Source organism: Notamacropus eugenii, chromosome 4, assembly GCF_028372415.1.
Source record: "Notamacropus eugenii isolate mMacEug1 chromosome 4, mMacEug1.pri_v2, whole genome shotgun sequence".
In the NCBI taxonomy this organism is placed as follows: domain Eukaryota; kingdom Metazoa; phylum Chordata; class Mammalia; order Diprotodontia; family Macropodidae; genus Notamacropus; species Notamacropus eugenii.
The window spans coordinates 32258232-32279736 of record NC_092875.1 but is presented as its reverse complement, the minus strand read 5'-3'; the positions used below and the strand labels follow the sequence as shown (position 1 = coordinate 32279736).

The 21505-nt window shown below is 46.6% G+C and overlaps 1 protein-coding gene across 4 annotated transcripts in view; it reads right to left on the bottom strand.

Annotated features, from left to right (window-relative positions):
* Positions 1-21505, bottom strand: part of RBM19 (RNA binding motif protein 19) — a 234456-nt gene that overhangs the window by 54475 nt on the left and 158476 nt on the right. For 2 of the 4 annotated variants that reach the window (XM_072600362.1, XM_072600361.1), the window contains exon 24: positions 17427-17512. In XM_072600362.1, the coding sequence (XP_072456463.1) occupies positions 17430-17512 (83 nt within the window). In that variant the 3' untranslated portion in view covers positions 17427-17429. Of the gene's footprint in view, positions 1-972; positions 996-16489; positions 16608-17426; positions 17513-21505 lie in introns of those variants that run through there. The other 2 variants (XM_072600364.1, XM_072600363.1) reach the window with 2 other exon arrangements.

Sequence of the window (21505 nt, the reverse complement as noted above, 5' to 3'; positions counted from 1 at the left end):
CCTGACGCTCCCTGAAGACTGGCTGAGAACAACGGCAATCAGGAAGAATAAATTCACTTTCCAAGTTAGAATTTGATTTTTAATAGCAGGGGAATTCTGGGGCTCCCCTGGCAAGAAGTCTTTGAATATCTTGTTTCCTCCAAGTACAGATTCAGGACTACCTGGGAAGATCCAGGCTGCCTCTCCACACCTGCCTCTAGTCCTCATTAGCCTGTCAGGCAGCCGCTCTCCAATTTAGAAGGTAAGGAGAAGATTTGCTCCTGTGGGACCCCCAATTCTAGGCCTAGAGTATCCAGTGTGGGCAAAAAATTTCAACAGGAATAATAATGAAGGGGACCGTGTTATCTTTTTTCCCCTATGGGTTCAAAGTTATCGCTGTCACGGCTCTCTTGATCAGATGCGGCACAACCAACGATTTCAACAGCCTACTCCTTCATGGTGGGTTGACTGCACTCAGGGGGGCCAGTCCCAGGGAGATCCTGCAAAGGAGATGGAGGGGGCACAGTACTGGTGCAATGAGGCTTCTGTGTGTGCTGAGTCTGTCATCTTCTCTTGGCCTGGACTCTTGACCTGAATTCGGGGCTCTTGCTCTGCACGCAATGCAGTCTCAGGTCCAAGGGCAGGAATAGACCTAGAGATAATCTGTTGTCACTCTCCCATGAAGAAACTGAGTAATCTGGCACATGGGCAGTGACTGTCGTAGGTCGCATTTTGAGGATGTAGATTTAGAGCTGGAAGAGATGGCCCTCAATTGTCATGTAGTTCAACTTCCTCATTTTATAGATAAGGAACCTGGGGCCCTGTAAGACTGTGACCTTGCCAATGTCATACTGATAAGTGGCAGAGGTGAGATTTGAACCCAGGTCCTCTGAATCCCAATCCAATGCTTTCCCAGGATGCCTCACAGCCTCTCAGTGTTGTTTTTCCTCCAGAAGAAAGGAAGCTCCTTGAGGGGAGGGTCTTGTCTTTATCTTCCCCATGCCTAGTTTGGTGATCTGTACACAGGAAGTGCTTAATAAATATTTGTGGAATTGAATTAAGAAACTGGTCTCAAAATGGCAAAATGAGCCCAGAGAAGAACTGGATTAGAAAACAGACCTCCTGAGCTCAGGAGCTTGATTAGATCATACTGCCTTCACTGATCCTTTGTATCAGAGCAGGGAGGCTACAACACACACACATACACATACACACACACGCACACCCAGAGTACATAATACATATGATACGTACATACTCTTTTACAGGATCCTGGACCTATGCGGAATGTTGGTCTAAGCAGTTGCTTTTAGGGACACGAGACTCGGGACACAAGGATCTGTAACATGGCGCCTGAGTCATAGGGCATGCGTGGAGGAAGGCAGTGAGTGCCACCTACCCCCGTCTACCTGGCATTTGTTCTCTATGTGCCTATACAAGCACACATTGATTCTGTCATCAAACATAAGCACCCTGAGGGGAAGAATCATTATTATTTTTGTTTTGGTACTCCCAGGGCCTTCTGGGAGATGTATGGGACAGAGGGAAGGCCTGGGATGGAGTTCCATTTCAACACATCTTGGCTGAGCAGTGGGGGAACAACCACTTACCCCCTTCAGGCTAGGCTGCTTACGTTGGTCGAGGGCATTTCCTTAACAGGAAGCTCCCAAGACCCACGAAATGACAGGTACAGGCATTCTCATTACTCATGCCCAGGAAGCAGCACAGAACATCACAGGCATTTCATAAATGTCTTGACCGACTGAATATTTTCTCCATAGAGGAGGGGTGGTAGGGAAGAAGGAGAGTACTGGTCAACATTGCCATTGCAAAATGGAAAGGATGGCCCTGATATAAATAATGGAAGTTGCTGAAGGGACTATGTTTCTTGATAACAAGGGACAGCCCCACTCCACTGAATGAAGAGGGAATCAAGGCTCTGTTAGATTAGGGCTCAGCCAGCAGGGGCCAATGACTGGGAATTGTCACTGTGTCTTGGAGTGGCTGGGTTACTTGAGGTTCTTAAATTATTTTTGTGTCAGGGACCCTTCTGGCAGTTTGAGGAGACCTAAGGACCCCTTCTCACAATTATGTTTTTATATGAATAAAGTAAAATACAAAAGATTACAAAAGAAAACAATTATATTGAAATAAAGATCCTCCCATCTTCGTTCATCCACTATCCATCAGCTCTTGGTGGTGAGAGTCCTATGGAACCCAGATTAAAACCCCCTGCTCTAGACGATGTAGTCAAACTTAGAAAACATGGTTTGGTTGAAGATGCTATGGAGACTTCAACATCTGTCCAGCTACTGAGTGGGCAGCGACTGACCCCTGCTGTCCCATCCCCCCCTCCTCATTGGGCACTATTTCTTTGTGCTCTAATTCACTTGTTTTTAGTTAACTATGTATGTGTTGTCCTCAAGTTGAACACAAGCTTATTGTGGGAAGAAAGGGTTTCCTTTTTTAACTCTGGTTTGCCAGCTCCCTGCACACAGTATGTGTGTAATAAAATTTCAGCATACCGGGAAACACTGCAAAGAGTAAATGTTTGTTGGGTGAAGAAATGACAACAGAGGGGCAGCAAGGGGGCGCCACAGTGAATAGAGCACTGGGCCTGAAGTCAGGAAGACTCATCTCCCTGAGTTCAAATCTGGCCTTGGATGCTTCCTTGTTGTGTGACCCTGGGCAAATCACTTAACCCTGTTGGCCTCAGTTTCCTCATATGTCAAATGAACTAGAGAAAGAAATGGTTACCCCCTCCAGTATCTTTGCTAAGAAAACCCCAAATGGAGTCACCAAGAGCTGGACATGACTGAAAAATGAACAAAAAAGATAATAGATGAAGAGACTGAGAGCTGGAAGGAAGCTCAGAGCCACCTGGTCCAACCCCTACCCCCCAATTTTACAGATGAGCAAAGTAGGGATTACAGACGTTAAGTGACTTGCCCAAGACCACATATGTACTAAGTGGTAAAGCTTGATCTGATTCCAAATATAGTATGCTTTCTGCTGTACCATGACACTTTCTTAATGTAGGGGCACAAAGAGGAAGGAAGGGAGGAGGGAGAGAAGGGAAGAGAAAGGAAGGGAGGACTGTGTTAAGAGCCTACTATGTGTCAGGCACTGTGCTAAGGGCTTTACAATTATTATCTCTTTGATCCTTATAACAACCCTGGGAGGTGGGTACTATTATTTTCTTCATTTTTCCATTGAAGAAATTAAAACAAACTGAGGTTAAGTGACTTGCCCAGGGTCACACAGCTAGTGAGTGTCTGAGGCTGTGTTTGAACCCAGGGTGGCTTCCTAACTTCAGGCTCTATTCACTGTGGCTCCTTGCAGATGTGATACAGGAGAGAGGGCTGTGTTCCGCAGTTATCATGGGATGGATTTGGGGGCGGTGGTGGTGGTGACAGTTACTGAGATGTAGCATGTTTGGGGGGGTAGTGGCTGCATCTGGAGTTAGGAAGAATTGGGTTCAAAATCTGCCTCAAATATTCACTAGCTGTGTAAGCTCAGGCCAGCTGATTAACCTCTCGGCCTCAGTCTCTTCATCTGCGAAATAGGAGTGGGGAAAGGTTAGACTGACTGGTTGGTTCCTAAGGTCCCTTCCAGTTCTGAATCTCTGACCTTATGTAGCAGATCTCGGACACAGTAGGACTCAGGCACAGCCACCCTCACCCTCAGGTGACTTGTGCGTACATGAAGGATTTGGTCCTATCCATCTGGTGTTTGGGAAGGGCAAAGCTCAACCCTGAAGGGTTATGTGTGTGAACATAATTCAGTCCAACCAGCATTTATTAAGAGAGCCAAGGTGCTATGCTAGGTGAGTGGGACAATAAGAGAAAAAACAGCCCCTGCCCTCAAGAACCTTACATTCTACTAGGGAGGGATAAGACACATACGCAAACAAGTAGATGCAAGGAAATTTGCAGAGGGAGAGAGCATGGCTGGGAATATTAAAAAAGGCTTTTTGTAGGAAAAGGTACCCAAGGGAAACCTTGAGAAAAAGCTCTGGATTTTAAGAAGGGCAGGTCAGGAGAAAGGAACAGCGGCTAGCCTCAACAGAGGCTCCCTGATCACTGCCTCAGTTTATCTGTTCTTATCTTCAGGGCATTTTACTTGCTAATGCACCAATGACAAGTTGGGTCAGGGATTCTCAGGCGCCTGCATGGATTATGTACAGAACAACATAGCCCCATGCTCTAACTCAGCAGCCACAGAGTGGATGTAAAGACTGTTCATCCAGTGTTAATGTCAATATGTTGTCACTGAATGTTCCCAAGAGTGAGGGAACTGGAGGACAGCAGCTCAATCAGTAAATTAAGCCTCCTTTTTTTAAAGACTCCGCGAATTTCATTGGTCAAAGACCAGCCAATGGCTGCTTACCTGGCAAGAGTCACCCCCTTAAAGTTCACGGCCAAAGTCCTGAAATCTTAAGCTACTGCCTGCTCCTGAGATTCAGGGTGTTAGTCTTTTGCCTGCAGGCAGTTTTGAGGGGCAATCATTTAGGACTCTAATCTCAGAAGATGAAAAGACTGAGAGATAAGAAAAAGATGTCCATCATCTTTTGGGGGTGGGGTTCCTTCCTTCCTCTCTCCCTTGTTCTCTCTCTCTCTCTCTCTCTCTCTCTCTCTCTCTCTCTCTCTCTCTCTCTCTCTCTCTCTCTCCATACAGTGGGCTGGAATCTAGTCCTATTCAGAGCAGAGAAATAGATCTCAACTTTATTTTTTGTGCATAATGGACCTCTTTAGAGGTCTGGGATGGCCTTTGGACCTCTCCTTTGAACCATGTTTTTATATACATAAAATAAAATAGATAGGATAACAAAGGAAAATAGTGAAACAAAAAAGTAACGTTTTCTCCCCATCCTTACTTCATGGATCCCTTGAAATCTCTCCATGGATACCTAAGGTGTTAAGATAAGAGCAAGTTACTAAACCCCGTCATGGTCAGAATGGGATCAATCGCACTAAATTCTCACACTTGTTGGGAACAAATGAAATAATAGATGCCAGAGTACTCAGCAAATCTTAAAACAATCTGGGCATCATTGATGATGATGAGACACATGAGGTATACCACAAGGTAAGAATGTGTCATATGAATGCAAGGTGCTATCAGCCCTGGTAAGGCCACACCCAGCACAAGGACTAGGGTATGGGCTGAGTGCAGGGGGTTCAAAAGGTTTTTGAACAAGTGTTTTTTGTTAATAAGAACTCTGTTGACCACCTAGGTATATTTTGCTAACTCAGCTTTTCCCCCTTTTGAATCTGGAGGGTGTAGGGCAGGTATGTGTAGTATGAGTGTCATATGTAAGTCACTGGTAACCTTTTGAAGGATCCCACAACCAGCTTCTTTAGCCTTGACTCCTACTCTGACTCAGTGTAGAGTGGAATGTAAGACTGGAAACTCCTTGTGGGCAGGTGCATTTTGCATTTTATGTTTGGATCCCTAGTACTTACGCATATGTACATGGGTAGTGGGGGAAGTGGACAATGAATACTTGTGATTTCTTCAGTGTGAGGGACTCTGGGGGAGGAAGAGCCCCTCTACCAAAGATTAACACCCGCTCTGCAACTCAACATCTGAGGGATGGCTGAGGTCATTTGAGAGGTTAAGAGCCTCATCTAGGGGCAGTATGGGTCAGAGAAGTATCTTGAACCCAAGTCCTGATTCCAAGGCAGGCCCTTGATTTGCTAAGTTCCTTGCCCACAGTAGGTGCTTAATAAATGTTTACTAAGTAAAGAATAAGTGCTCCTGACTCCCAAGCAGGCTGTCTGCTATGCCATACATCCTATCCTTGTCCACAATTGGTGCTTAATAAAGCTTTCTGAATGAAAGAATGGTATAGTGGAAAGAGTGTTGCACCTGGAGTCAGGAATCATGAGTACAAATCCTGGCTCTCTGCTGTGGTGCTGTGGCCACTTAACCATCTTCTTCATCTGTAAAATGGGAATAATAGTAACAGTGAGCCTGTCCAGGGGATGTTGGGAAGAAAAATGTTTGTAAATTTTTAGGGTTAGGAAAATGTGAGTTACTAACACCATTATTTCAAGAACGGGTCTATTTGGTATCCTTGGGACAGATCTTGAGTCTTGTCCTTGCCCTATCTCATTGTGTTTCTCTGTCCTCTCTACCTACTCCTCCCCATTCTTAAAGGATCAACTCAAGCCTACTCTCCCAGGAGCCTGCTCATCCTAATGTGACCCGCCTCCTCCCACCCCCCCCCCCCCCCCCCGCCATTCTGAATGTCCTTATCATCCATTTGATAATTTGAAAATTTATTTGAAAATAACACGGTGGCCTATAGCCTCTGTTGCTGTGACTGATGTCTGGTTGTTTTGTTTTATTTTTTCCATGTATTTTCTCCCTATCTTGTATATAAACTCCCCAAGGTTGTCTGCTGCTTCTGGGGGATCCTCTCCCTCACCTGATATCAAAGTGGGGATTCCTCTGTGTATGGATTGACTGCAGAGCCCATGGCTCCCTGTCACCTTCAGGATCAAAAAACCCACCCCCAGTCCCTGCCCTTGAAGAACTCACAGCATGATTGGGGCAGACTCCCTAAAACCTCTAGGTACAAACAGGCTAGAGAAAGAATCTCCATGATCAACAGCAAAATTAGAATATCAGCTCCTTGCAGTACAGACTATTTTTCTCTTTACTTCTAGTTGTATCCCAGTGCTTAGCACGATGCCTGACACAAAGCAAGTGCTAGTGAAATGGTTCTGCCACTGACCTGCTGTAGGACCTAAAGCAAAGCCGCTAACACTTCTGTCATCTTAGATTTCTTCATTGGTAAACTGAGGGAGAGGATGGGCTTCTTTCCCTCTGAGATCTAAAGTTCCATGGCTCCAGATGGTGCCCAAGCTCCTCTCCCATCCCAGTGTGGTTCCCCAGTTTCGATGTTTGGCCCTGGTCTGCTGGTAGTTAAGGAGGGGGAAAGAGATGTGACAGAGGAGCTCAGAACCTATAAAGGAGATGTCTCCTGTTTCTATGAACAATAAGAGAAAATGGAAGAGAAATCTTCATTTTTCTGGTGCCACTGACTCTCTCCATTCCCTGAAATGATCTAAGAGATTCTGTTAGGAATCCTTCCTTTGACAAGAATTTTATTAAGTGCCTACTATGTGTCAGGGGCCATGTGAGAGGCTGGATATATATATATATATATATATATATATATATATATATATATATATATATATATATATATATATATGGAGAGAGAGAGAGAGAGAGAGAGAGAGAGAGAGAGAGAGAGAGAGAGATATGTATCTATATCTATAAAGTAAGCCAGTGTTTATCTTTGGGGTGCTTATGATCTGTTGGGAAAGAATTTTAAAAAGGAAGAAAGTCCCTACTTAAATGTCTCTCCCTACTCTCAGGGAGACCAGAGGCAACTGCTGTTTCCAATTCTACATGTCCAAAAAAAAAATTGCTAATTTTTGGCTGAAGCCCAAGGATGGGACACTCCAGCCCCCAAAGATCATTTGCACAAAAGCTGCAATTAAGTCAAAGTGGGGGTTTATTATGGAAGCCCAGAATGAAATCTCTGCAAACGCTATAATTAGATTGCATCGTCCCTCCTATTTAGCCACTAAACCACAAGGACCTGTGGCTAAGTAGATGGCACTGGAACAATCTTGCCTCCTGTAGCGTCTCTGACAGCGAGGGCTTCCTGCCTCAGAATACTCATCTGGACAAAGCAAGCAGCAAGGAAGGGGAAGGAGTGGCTACGCTGCTTGGGGAGGATGGGGGCATCTTCCATACCCTGCTGTCTCCTTCCAGTCAGGCTGTGGGGATAAAACAAGGCTGACCTGGGATGGAAGAGACAATGTTCCTGATAAGGAAGGATGTGTCCCAAGAAGAATGGAAGGTTGGGGTCCCTTTAGGTGGAGGTCTGCAAGCAAAGTCTGGATGAGCCCTTGTAGAGAAGAACATAGTATTTATAGGTATGGAGTTGCCAGAGCACCACCGCCTTGTTCGACCCCTACATTCTATAGATAAGGTGCAGTGACTTCCCTGGGGTCCCACCCGCAGGAGATGGAGCACTATCCTTATTACCGCTAAGTTCATCCTGGAACCTCCATTTTCAGGAAAAGCTCAGGTTGGCATTGCTCACCCTTTCACCCCTATTTCTGCACTCTGCACCAGCCTTCTCACCTTGGAAGATCCCCCCACCCAGGCTCCCCCTCCTCCAAGTGGTCAAGTTCTTCCAGGAATCCCATTTGGAAGACATGCTTGGGTTAGAAAACACTCACTTGCTCCTACTCTCCTGCCTGACTCATCCTGGGCACTTAATACAAGACTGAATGTCCAGCTTCCATGGGACAGCGCCTCTGGAAGCCAGAGTGGGCAGGCTAGTGGACTGGGGATCCTGGGGCAACCTGCTGGGCTCTATATGTGAAATGAAGGGAATGTGGACCAGATGATTTCTGCATGATCATTCTAACCTTCTTTGATGCTGTGTCTGACGCTTCTGAGGCAAGGCATGCTTAAAAGTCATAGGCTTGTGAATTGAGAATAGGAGGGACTTGCTCAGGATCATACAGGGCCAGGATTAGATTTTGGGTCCCCCTACTCCAAATCCAATGTGCCTTCCAGAAGTCTATTCCCTACGTGTTACATCTATAGTGAGTTTTCTGAAGCAATGCTGCTCATGGCCCTATGTCCGTCCTCTGCTTTTTGGTTAATATTGACCACAGCATCTTCAGGTGGTCCAACCTGCCACAGCATCAGCCATACTCTTCAGTCTCATCTCCTAGGCCACTGACAAAGGGCTCTCCTTACCATCTCTAGTAATTAGCTGTAACACATGGACCCACTTGGGATTAATTGTATTTGATATTTAAAAACAAAACAAAAAAACACATTAGATTTCTTTTGAGTTAAATTATCTGAAAAATTGTCCTGTAGCAAGCTGCTGAACAAGAAAAGGATCATTAAGGGGGAAAAAAGGGAGTGAGAGCCCTTCATTAGGGGCTGGGGGTGGGGACAAAAGGATTCTTCTAGGATGGGAGAGCATGAGATCATTTTTTTAAAGATGACCACCAAAGGGTTAAAGTAATTTTCATTAAAATTTAAATTTCAGCAGGCGATCTCACTCTGGCTCTCCAGCCCTCCCTTTCTCCCCTCCCTTCCCCTTCCCTGGTGCCTCTGAACGTTAGGCTGGCAACCATTTCATATTTCAATCTCGGCAGAACAAATTGAATTAGATGTTGAAACCAAACTCGGCTCTGTTCTCCAAAGCCTACATGCTCGGCTAGCGCTAATCCTTTTCGTTGCTGTTGCTGAGCACCGAGAGGCTCAGCAAGAAATCTGCCCCACCACAAAAGACAAAAAAAAAGGGGGGGAGGTGGAAAAAAAAAAAAAGGAAGCATGTGGGTTAAAAAAGGAAGGGGAAAAAATTACCTTGCTGGAATTGTCTTCTATTTTATACTCTGGCCGGAGAGGGCTGGAGTCAGCGCCTCACATGGCTTATGGTCAAGAAAAACCAACCGTGGATGGAGGGAGGACCAGTCTTTTGCCCCTAGAATTTTGGTCAGCCTGCCCTCTTTGCCCAAATCACACTTAGAGAGAGTGCCAAGGGTCTTCCTCCTACCTCTTCTTCTCCCATCTACCCCTTTAAACAACGAGAGGAGGATCCCAGCACTCTTACTGGAATTTCAGAGCTCAAGTTGGAATCTTGACTTTATCTTTTTTACATCATGTTCTCCCCATCTCTCTGCCCATCTTCTACTCCACTCCCCCTCCTCCCATCTCCTCTTGGTATTTCCAACCCCAGTATGTAAATCAGACATGAGAACGCCAATTGGAAGGTTTCCGATGGGGAGATCCATCACTGCCAGGTCTGTCCTCTCAATTTCACACATGGAAATCATTTTGCCACTGACCTTTTTAGACTGGGGGAGTCTGAGGACTTGTCTAGGAGCTCAGGGCAAAGTGTTCAAATCCTAGTTTTGTTCAGGAGAAAGGGTCATTTAATGGTCTCAACTGGGTCCCTGGTTCATGTGAAATCCCCAGGATCCAGGTAGTCAAAAACAGCAGAAATGAAAAAAAACTAAAGAGAAAGCTCATGGGGTTAAGGTCAAAAAAGATCATAATATCCCAAGATCAAAAGGATCTCATTGACCATCTAGTCAATTCAGACTGGAAAAAGGAATACTCCATTCCCTGCTTCTGTGACCGCGCCCCCCCCAACCTCAGAAGTGCCCAATGAGAGACCCTCCAGCTTTGAATAACTCCAAGGAAGGGGGCCCACTGCCTGTAGAGGAAGCTTAAATGAGAATTTCACCTTCATCTTTTACATTGTTTCTTGGAAGCTTCCACGTGCCCTTCCCCTCCCCAGGATGACTCTGACAGTTATGAGGTGCTTCCTGATACCCAGCCTACACCAGCCTCCTCACTACTTCCACTTGCTGCTCCTGATTCTGCCCTTTGGACCAAAGCAGAACCAGTCTAGACCCTCCTCCAGATCAGAGGTCCTCAAACACATAACAGAGGCCATGCCTTACCCTGAGGAGGCTCTTCTCTAACTTAAATATCTCCAGTTCCTTCAACTGACCCTCATGTATCACACACGGAGGCCCCTTACCATGCTACTTACCATGTGCCACTCCAGCTGGGTTCTGACCCAGGGCACCTCCCTGTCTGTGGAAGCGATGGAGTTGAGTCAAGGTACAATGACCTTTATAGGCTCCTAGTCTGTATACTGTTGACCTTTACTGAGGTCCACCCCCCAACACACACACCTAAACTTTTTCCAAACAAACTGCTATCAGCAAAAGCCCATGCCTGTGGCATTCCCTAAGTGATGCCAGCTAATGCTGGGGTAATTCAAAGAAATATTTTTCCTTTGTTTGTTGGTTAACCAACAAAGATTCAATAAATAAACATACACAGTAGCATACATCCATACAAACTGTTACGTCTAATAAGAGGCAGATTTTGGGAGAGCTCGTGGAAAATCTCCACAACAAGTAAAGGGGTCTCATGAGGATGCGCTGCCTCCAGAGTTGCAAAATTTTTCCATAAGAGAGGTCTTCAGGTAGTTAAGTCAAGACAACAAGCATTTAGTAAGCACCTACTATGTGCCGGGCACTATGCTTAAGCACTAGGAATGCAAAGATGGATAAAAACCAAGATAAATGAAAAACAGTCCCTGACCTTAACCAGTTCACAGTGTAAAGGGGGGAATGAGCTGCACATGACCGGCTATGTACCCTGGAGATGATCTCAGAGGGAAGACACTTAGGGAGAACTGGGAAGGGCTTCCTGGAGAAGGTGGGACTTCAGCTAAAGACTCCATGTACCCTGGGAGGCAGAGAGGAGAATGGAGCCCATTCCAGGCATGGAGGACAAGGAGGGAAAATGCTGGGAATCTGGAGATGGATCCTCATGTGCAAGGAATAACCAGCAGGCCAATGTCACTGCACTACGCCCATGTGGATGAGAAGAATGGAGAGGTAGAAGGGGACCAGGTTGTGAAGAGCTCTGGATGCCAAACCAAGGAAGAACTTCTCCCTGTCGGGGACAATGCAGAGGAGATTCCTGCTCATCTACAGGTTGGACTAGATCAGAAGGGTCATGGCCTACAGGCTTTGTGAGCTCTACAACACTTCTGAGCATAGCCTAAACCAGATTAAAATGTAATTGGGAAATAGTTGACAAATTAAATAAGAATACAACAAAACACAGTTAATGATGAAATGTGGTTTTCTAAGTCAATTCACACCCAGGGATCTTTATGTTTGGGTTAGAGGAGTCTGACATCACTAAGCTAGATGACCTCTGTGGTCCCTTTGAGCTCTAAATCTGTGATTTCCTTATTGCAGAGATTATCCAGTTCAACTCTTTAATTTGAATGATAAGGACATTTAAGCCCAGAGGTGTTACGGACGTCGAACAAGGTCTTCACCCAGGCGGCCAACGGCAAAGCCAGGGGCCATGACTTCAAATCCAGGCCTCTTTCCACTCCACAATGATGTTTGGAATGTAATATGTGACTTTAGTTTGTTATTTAATGTTCTGTGCAGGATAATCTTCTTTTCCCAATCAGGCTGTAGTTGAGAGAAGTCTAAGACAAGAGAGGCACTGGGGCTAAAAGGTATGTGCTGGTTGGCGCTCTCCTTGTCTTGTGTGGATTTATGAAACCCTCCAATTTACAGAATGGTTGTGAAGATTGTGTTTTAAAAACTTGGAAGGGCTATAAAAATGGGAGTGATTAATATGACGTTGGTCATAATCAACATTATGGGCAATGCTGAACAAATAGTTAATGCTGGACATTAGCTGGATAACTCTGAATTATTTGCCTGAAGGTTTGCTCCATGAAAATGAACATATATGGGCAATTCGATCCTGAAAAATACACTCATCATCAATCTCTATTTACTGCAGCTCTGGCAGGTGTGGCCCTACGCTGGGTTCTGGGGGCACAGTACAAGGAGAAAACACCTGAGGTGGGCATTGAGCATTCCTATCAACACTTGGGAGCTGCTGAACACTACTCACTGTCTACACGTACATACATGTTCCACAAAGTTTCCAGGAGCAGTGGGGCTTTAACAAAAGGCTCGGCAAACATTCTTCCAAGTTAAGCTCCTCAGGCAACATGTAGCTGGAGGGTGTTCAGAGTCAAATCTGTGTCTACTCCTCTTGCCATCTCTGCCCAGTCATCTGGGTGTGACAATTCTATGCTTGATAACCACAGCAATAGCCCGTCAACCGCTTGGCCCTGGAGGTGCTGAGGTGTTGGAGGTGGGTGCTGCTCACAAACAGAATCACCCACGAAATGACTCAGAACATTAAATGGCCCCAAGGAGCCAGCCAGAGGGAGGAGAGCCCCCTCCAGTCATCCTGATGGTCCGACAGCAACGTGGGGCAGACACCAAGGGTACAAAGGCTGGCTCTGTGTAATAATACTAGTGGTTATAATGCTAATGGCTTATTGACACTATTATACAAGTTCTGTGGGACATTTTCCCTTTAGTATGGGCACACAGATTTCCTCACACTAAGTTCCACACGGAAATCACCCTCACTCTCACCTGCTTTGAGTAGGTTCCATTTCTAGGGGTGGAAGAGGAGAACCTTTTCACGCATGGGGCTTGGCTTGTCTGCTAGGGGGACGGTGTGATGCATTAGATCTGTGTTAGAACGCAGGCTCTGCTACTTATGAAATCACTATTTGAACATTCAAGGATAACGTCCGTCCCATGAGCGCTGAATTTTAGAATCAGGTCCTACCATTGAGTCTCAGCTCGGTCATTTCCTTCCCTGTGTGACCTCAGGCAGGTCATTCCCTGGGTTAGGTTAGGATCCTCCACGCTGAAATAGGTAAGGGAGGTCTGGTCTAGATGAGGCACTTTCCAATTCTAAATCTATGACCCCATGATTCTATTTATCCTCAGAATGAGCTAATGGGACAGGCTCACCCCTCAGGCCAGAATAACACACTGGCAGTAAAGAAAGAAGAGGTGTGTTTTCCTAAAATCAGCCAGGGACTGGCAGAGTGGAATGAAAATACGGGTCTCTGAGCTTCTAATTCTTGAGCCCACACAACCTAGTGATGCAGAATGGTGAGTGAAGAGCACTGAAGCCTAGACAGAGCAGATAGATGGTCACAGTATCAAGAAGTGCAGTGTTGATAACGGGTATTCAGAGAGGTGCCCAAGAAGATGACTAGTTACTTCTCATGTTCTTCTGTTTGAAGTAATTCTGTTGTCTCTGCTCTGGGATATGTGGTCAGGTGGGAAAATAAAAATAAGAAGCTATGATCCACTGGCCTCTGAAGGCTGTAGAAGAGTTGTAGTTCCATGTCTATGGCAAAGGAGAGGGTGAAACATCAACTCAGAATTTTAGATCCAAAAGGGACCTTACAACACAGAGCATTTCAACCAGCAGGGACCTTTTTGGAACTTTAGAAGCCACCTAGTCCAACACTCTCACCTGGAGAGATAAGGAAAGTGAGGCTGGGAGAGTGGAGAAGGAGGCCAGGAAGCACCTGGGGGTAGGAGCCAGTGAATAAGGGTGGCATGTCATGCCCCACCCCTGACCTTTCTGGAGGTGGGGCAGTATTGTCTTTCCCCTCATACTCCTTCTACCCAAATTCCCTATTATTTTCAAGGCCATCACCTTCCTTTTGCTCAGTAAAGTTCCCAAGATCCTCCCTCTTAACCTACAAATTCAAGCAGTGGCCAGACATCGCCTATCGCTTCCACCTCACGGCGTTTCCCCTGCCCATCCCCTTCTTCCTAGTCACTGCCCTGATGCTGGTGTTCCTCTCCCTGCACCAGGTCTCTCACTCACATCTTCCACACAGCTGTTTCCTACTCAATAAACTCCAACGGTTCCTGTTACCTCCAAGATCAAATAGTATCCCATCTTTAGCTCATTCTCTTACAGTTTCTATTTTGTGTAGGTTTTGTAATGTTCATAATCATTACACACATAGAAATAAATAAAACTTATAAATAAGTAAATATGCATATATTGAGGAAGTATATTCAATATCTTTTTTTCTGATACAGGTGTGTGATCGACAGATTTTGAGGACTGCTTTTCTGGAGAACAGAATTACAGAGCTGGGAGGCGTCTCAGAGATGACCTTTAGTTGAGGCTTTCTTTCCTCAATGGGGACTCAAGATGGTCCAGGCTGAACTCAGTGAAGGAGCTAATGACAGGGACACATCTACGTTTGTGTCATGTACTTTCTGAGAGATGCATGGTGTGGGCCCAAGTAGGCTGCAGTACATGACTAATGATGACTTGCGTGTGAGAAAGGTGGTTCCCAACAACCTTCCTGAGGATGAGGACCTCTTTTTAATGTCAAGTAATTTCACACAGGTCCCCTTCATCTACCCCCAACAGCCACTGCAGACTATTAGCACCAGCAGACCAAGAAAACACCCAAGGATCAAATAGTGTGCTCCATATAGATTTTTAGGTCTTTTGCAATGGTTCTTGGTCTAGAGCAGAAGGACTGCAAATTATGTCCATGGGCCAAGTCTGGCCACCATTGGTTAGCTCTAGAGCTAAGAATGATTTTATATATTTTAAAATATTAACGGTTTGCTGACCCCTGGTTTAGAATATGGGAGCCTCTGGCATCAAAGGCATCCTGATGGTCATAAATAACTGGAAAAGGAAGTGCACTGCTCAGTGAGTAAGAGTGAGGATGGTTCAAATATTGCATTGGCATCCCTGAAATACGAAGGTGCCAGGAAAATACTCAGGTAATCAGTGGGTGGATCATCAAAGGGGGATTTGTAGAAAGGTCTGGTTCAGAAGATACAGATTGGATTGTGAACTGCTGTGGTGGCAGGATGTGTACACAGACCTGTGCCGGTGGGGTTGGGGAAGTCACCCTGAGGCTACCATCTGGATCCAAAGTGTGATCATCTCAGGTTATGGGTTAGAAAAATGCTTTTTTTCAGTTCCCTTTTGCTATGTTGGGGACACCTGATGAGTTAGGGGTGTGTGTGTGTGTAAATAGATACTATAGATAGATGTATATATAAATATATACATGCAGCTTCTAACATGTATGTATATATGCATATACATATACATATACGTTACAAGGTGAACAATTACATTAATAGAAGACATATGTTTTTACAAGCTCCATAATTAGATTAATAGTGATACTGGATGCATCCACCTATAGACAATATAGGTTTCTTATTAAAAAAATTTTTTTGATTTTTAAATTTATTTTTAGTTTTCAATATTCACTTTCATAAAATTTTGAGTTCCAAATTTTCTCCCTATTTCTCCCTTCCCCCCACCCCAAGATGGCATGCAATTTGATACAGGCTCTACATGTACATTCATACTGAACCTATTTTCACATTAGTCATGTTGTAAAGAAGAATTAGAACCAATGGGAGAAACATGAAAAAGAAGAAGCAAAAAAATCGAGAGAGAGAGAGAGAGTGTGTGTGTGTGTGCACACGTGTGTGTGCGCTGATTTGTTAGTTCTGCCTATTGCCAGCCCAGGCTTCGGTCACGCTGGTACCTGGGGTGCATGTATCTCATGAGCAGCTCCCTCAGGCACCTGGCCCTCTCACTCGGACATGACCTGAAGGCCCTTCAGTTATAGTCACACCCTTCAAGGCTCCCCCAATCCAGCAAAGGGGAGGCCTAGTAAGTGTTAGGAAGTGAGATCAGTACAGGCACAGCTCCCTGGATGGAGGTTAGGGCAGGTGGCTGAGGTACAGCTGAAGCCAGAACACAGCTTTGCCCCTCCAGTAACAAGCTCTGCTTGGAAGATAAAGGCCCATGCAGACTACAACTTGGCACGTCACTTATCCTGCCCTGCTGTTCTGCCACTGGTCAGAATGGACCTGGGAGAAGATTGTTGAGCCCAATTTTCTCAGCTTGCAGGAAACAGAGTGAAGGCCCCCTTCAGCTAGGTGGTAAGACACAGGACTTGAATCCAGGTCTTCCTGACTGAATCCAGTGCAAAGGACATCTGTCCTTTGGTCCAAGGTGGGAAGATGACCAGAACACCAAGAGCGTGGCCCAGAGACAATATCCAAACCAGAATGGGCCCGTGGGGTCAGTGGATGCTTGCGCTTGGGAATTAAGAACTGTGGCCAACCAATACCTTGTGCTCGCTGAAAAAGATATGGAGATTTAAGTGGACCACAAGCCCAGAAAGCCAACAGTGTGGCATGGGGGCCAACAGAGAGCTAACGGACTCTCCGTCTGCCTCTTGAGGAGAAACGAGGGCCTGCTCTATTCGATTCTGGTCAAGCCACACCTGGAGGGCTCTGTTGTATTTGGGGCTGTGATTCTAAAAGAGCATCCAGGATGGAGAGAGGACTGGCAGCCATTCGAATTCCCCACCCTCCCACATGGGCAGTGCCTGCTGGGCCCCACAGGGTCAGGTGGTAGTTGAAGAGGCAGATTTTGGCCTGATGTCAAGAAAAAATTCCTCATGATGAAAACTGCTTGAAGAAGGGAAGGGCCTCCAGGGGCCTCAAAGTTCCTCTCACTAGTGACTGTCAAGTGGATGCCAGAGACTAAGCAATCAGCAAGCACTCATTGAGAACCTACTGTGTGCCAGGCCCAAGTGACACAGGTACAAAGAATGGAATCATCTTGCCTCTCAAGGGGAGGGATCTTTGTTTAGGTCAAATCCCTCCCAGGTCCCTCCCAGTGCTGAGGTTCTGCGGTTGTCTCTCCATGAGTCTGACCCTGGAAATCTGCCATCAACCCTCCCTGCGCCTCCTATGGACGTCAGGGTGCTGATTTGTTGCTATGTTGGCAGGAGATAATGGCGCGTGATGGGCCCATCTCCCTCACTTTGAATCAGCAGAGGCCGGGGCCATCTGCTCTCCCCTCTGCCCCTTTCCCATGGAGGCCAGATTGCCAGCCCATCCCAAAGGCATGGAGGCCACCCCCGGCTCCCGACAGGAACGCAGAAGACGTACCTGCTACTCGCTGTCCTCCTTCTCACCCTCCTCCAGCTGCTCCAGGATCTCGTCCAACACCACAGACCGCCTTTTCTTTGGGGAATCTATAGGAGCCCAGATGGCAGAAGAGAAGAAATAAACAGCCGAGAGGGTTGGGAAGCAGCAAGACAGAACAGACAGAAAGAAGGGGAAGAAAAAAATGAATTTGGTAAGATAGGCATCAGCTCATCACAGTCAAGAGCACATGGCTTTCTCCCCACAACTCCCACTCGTTGGCCCTGATGAATGCCTGGGTGGCCCCCTAAGCATCTTTTCAGAAGCCTACTGCCCTCAGGAAAAATCAGTCCTTTTTCACAATATCCGGAAGAAAATCATTCTCATTGCATCCTCCCCTAATTCACTGCATTGAAGGCAGGCTGGAGATCCTCAAGTCTGCCTAGCAAGGAAAACAAAGGCAGGGATTCTCCCTTGGACCGCCTTAGTCCCAGGAAAGTGAGAGGCATGGTATGTGGACTGGCTTGCCCTGTGTGGTATATTTTTGAGGAAGAGGAGGCTCTGGGCTCCTCTGTGGTAAGGGAGGGAAAGAGGATGGGGAGATAGGATTAGAAGGGGCTGCTTTTCACCAGTCCAACCATTTAGTTGTAACCAGGGTTTACAGATTTAGAGTTGGATGGGAGCTTATGAGCCACATAGTTAAACCCCTCATTGTTTTCTTCTGTAGAGGAGGAAAATGACATGGCCAAGGTCACACAGGTAGTAAACAGCAGAGATGGGCTTTGAATTGACCTCCTTCAGCTCCAAATCTGGTACTCATTAGACATGGAGGGTGAAACAGGGCAGTTCCTAAAAGAGGCTCCTTGACCCTGGGGACTCCACCCAGAGCACAGGATCTAAGCCAATCCTCCTTCACCTTTTTGATCCACACTCTTGACCATGTCCCTGGCCTCTCCCAAACTGAAGTCCTGGCTTGCAGAGTGGGTGACTTGGGGTCCTCCCCACCTCTCCCTTTGGGGCCCCTGTTCTGCCATGTTTCTTCATCAACCCAGGCAAAGCCTCCTTTTCTTACTGTCTTCCTCTCCACAAGAGGCAAAATGTACTGAGAGCTGACCTTGAAGCCAGGAGGTCAAATACTGCCTTTGACAAATCCCGGGGCAGGGCAATTAAGACCCTAACTTATAGGCAAGATACTGACCTGCACTGGGGGCATGAGCTTCCTTATTCAAGCCTTCCCTGTACTAATAACCTTAGTGTCCATCTCTCCCAGAACATGGTCAGTCTACAACGCAGCGCATGGCATTCCCCACCTTTTGTTGTCTTGCACTTTGGAGGAGGGGTCACAGGACCAGACCTAGAGCTAGAATCAAGTCCAAGCCTCTCATATTACACGTCAGGAAACTGAGTCCAAAAGAGGCTAGGGCAGGCATGGTGAATGAGAAAACAAGCTGTGTGTAGCATCCAGCTCCATCCTAGGGCCTTCTAGGTTCTTGGGTGTGGCCTTTTGACTGAGTCCAAGTTTTACAGAACAAATCCATTGATGAAGGGAATTTGTTCTGTGAAGTTTGGATTCAGTTAAAGGGCCACACTTGAGGGCCTAGAGGGCCATATGTGGCCTTGAGGCCACAGGTTCTCCATCCTTGGGCTTGAGTTCTGGGCCTGGAGCCAGGAAGACATGAATTCAAAGCCAGCATCATACGTTTACTACTTATGTGGCTCTGGGCAAGTTATTTAATGTTTGCCTCAGTTTCCTTATCTATAAAATGCGGATAATAACAGCACCTCCGTTCCAGCGTTGTTGTGAGGATCAGATCAGACAATAACTGTAAATCACTCAGCACGGTGGTTGGTACAAAGTAAGCTCTACATCAACGTTAGCTATTTATTACTGTTGTTGTTGCCTAGGTCATGCAGCTAGGAGGTCAATAAGGTGGGATCTGAACCCATATTTTCCTGACTCCCAAGTCCAGTGTTGAGACTAGAGATAGTGTGGCTCAGTAGAAATTTCATCTGTAGTCAACAGAAATCACAGGACATACCAAAGTCCTTGATAATGATGTTCTAGTCACATCTTAGGGTACTAGTAATATCAGTGGTGGGGTGGGAAGCAGAATAGCAAATAGATCAGTGGGAACTGGCTGGCTCCCAGGGGCTGAGAGATGGGGCCTGGGCCTGGACTCGGGGGTGGGGAGATGGAAGTCTTTAACTCTGTCGTGACGAGTTGTGAAGCAGTAGAAAGAAAGGGAGGGGAGAGCTCTGTGCTCCCCTGGGACAGAGCCGGATGCCACACACAGCTTGTTTTCTTGTTTCCTCCCTCTCTCCCCACCTTCCCATTTGAGGCCTCCGCTCTCATTTGCTTCTTCATAATCATCGGGTTTGGGCAGTACACAATGGCCTCCGGAAATTGAATTCGAGGGAAGGTAATGGGATCCGTGGCAGCGGTGGTCAGAAATAGAAGGGCAGAATGAGGAACCCATCAGAGTAGCTCCTGCTTCCAACAACAGGGAGAGCTGGAGGGGAACCCAAGCCCTTCTCCTCTTCCCCAGGGCTCAACAGGTTACAGGGGAGTTCTGGAGCTTGGCGAGTTCCCGATGGCCCACTTGGGCTCCAGAGGCCAACCTGGCCCAGGGTTTCTGGCAATCTGTCAGGCCTCAAGAAGAGGTTGTCACTTGGTTACCTCTGGCCCTGCCCAACATCTGCCTGAGAAGGGGAGGTAGGCAACACTATCCATGGAAGGATTTTTACTGCTATGCACACCTGGAAAATCCCTTTGGGATTATGGATTTAGATTGGGGAGTGATTTTAGAAGGCATCTGGTCCAACATAGACAGTGTGGTGCATAGGAGAAGAGAGTGCTAGATCTAGAAGTCAGGAAGATGCAGATTTGAATCCTGCCTCAGATACTTAGTGTGTGACCCTGACAAGTCGAAAAATGAAGTGGTTGGATTCGATGCCATCCAAGGTTGTCCCTTATGGGTCTAAATCCAGGCTCCCATGCTCCTATGAGCCCTCTCATTGTATAGATGAGGAGACTGGCCCAGAGTGGGAAGCAACGTGACCAGGGTCAAACTGGTTGTCGAGGGCACAAGAAAGAATTCAAACCTAGGTCCTAAGACTTAGGTACTCATTCCATACATTCCACGAAAGGATGACAAGTGTCCTATCTATCCAAGTGCCACCCCTCAGGGCCCACCAGACATTGGTCTGATGTCCAACTCTGTGACTGACTACCTGAGTGACCCTGAATAGGACCCCTCCCTCTGCAAAATGTGGGGCTTGGATAAGCTGGCCCTGAAGGCCCATCCTGGCTCTGAGCGCCTTTTGGGATGACCACCTGCAGCACCCAGGGATCCCCTCCTCCTTCCTTCCCACTCATCTCTTCACTGGTCTGTCCCAACAAAATCCCTTATGGAACAGTGTCTCATCACGCAAAGATTTACCCCTGCTGTCCAGTCAGCCAAACAACATTATGGCTTCTTATTTCTTCAGTCTAGGCTCCCCAAGGGGACTATGAGTTTCTAGAGGGCAGGGTTGGGGGCTCACTTCTTGTATCCTTCTCTTCAGGCACTGGTGCTCAAGACAGATTGGCCACTTGATCTGTCTTCCCTCAATGAGGACAAACACTCCCTTTAGCAAATGATATTTCCAGGTCACACATTCCCCTGGAGAGGATCAGAGAATTTATATCCAGGAGAGCCTCACAGAATTCTGAGCCTAATCCCCATCCCAGTGACAGTGGATAGAGGGCTGGGTCCTGGAGAGATGGGAGGGGCGTTAGAACAGGGGATGTCAGAGGTGGGAGGGCCCTTAGAACACAGAATCACTGACTATAAATACATCCATCCCCTGCAACAGGCTATGCCAAGGAAAATCCCAAAGAAGGAACATCTAAGTCTTAGCTGCTCACTTTTTAGTCCTTGGGGCACAAAGGCATCTATCTAATCACAAAGCTGCCACAGTCAGCACTGAATTTTTCCATGTCACACCCCTGGTCAAAGGAGAGAGGGGAAAAAACCAAAACAAACAACTTGCTAGAAAACAGGGCCCCTGGCTCCTCTGGAGGTCTGTAGTTGAGTATCTCTATGGTATCCATGTTTCAATTT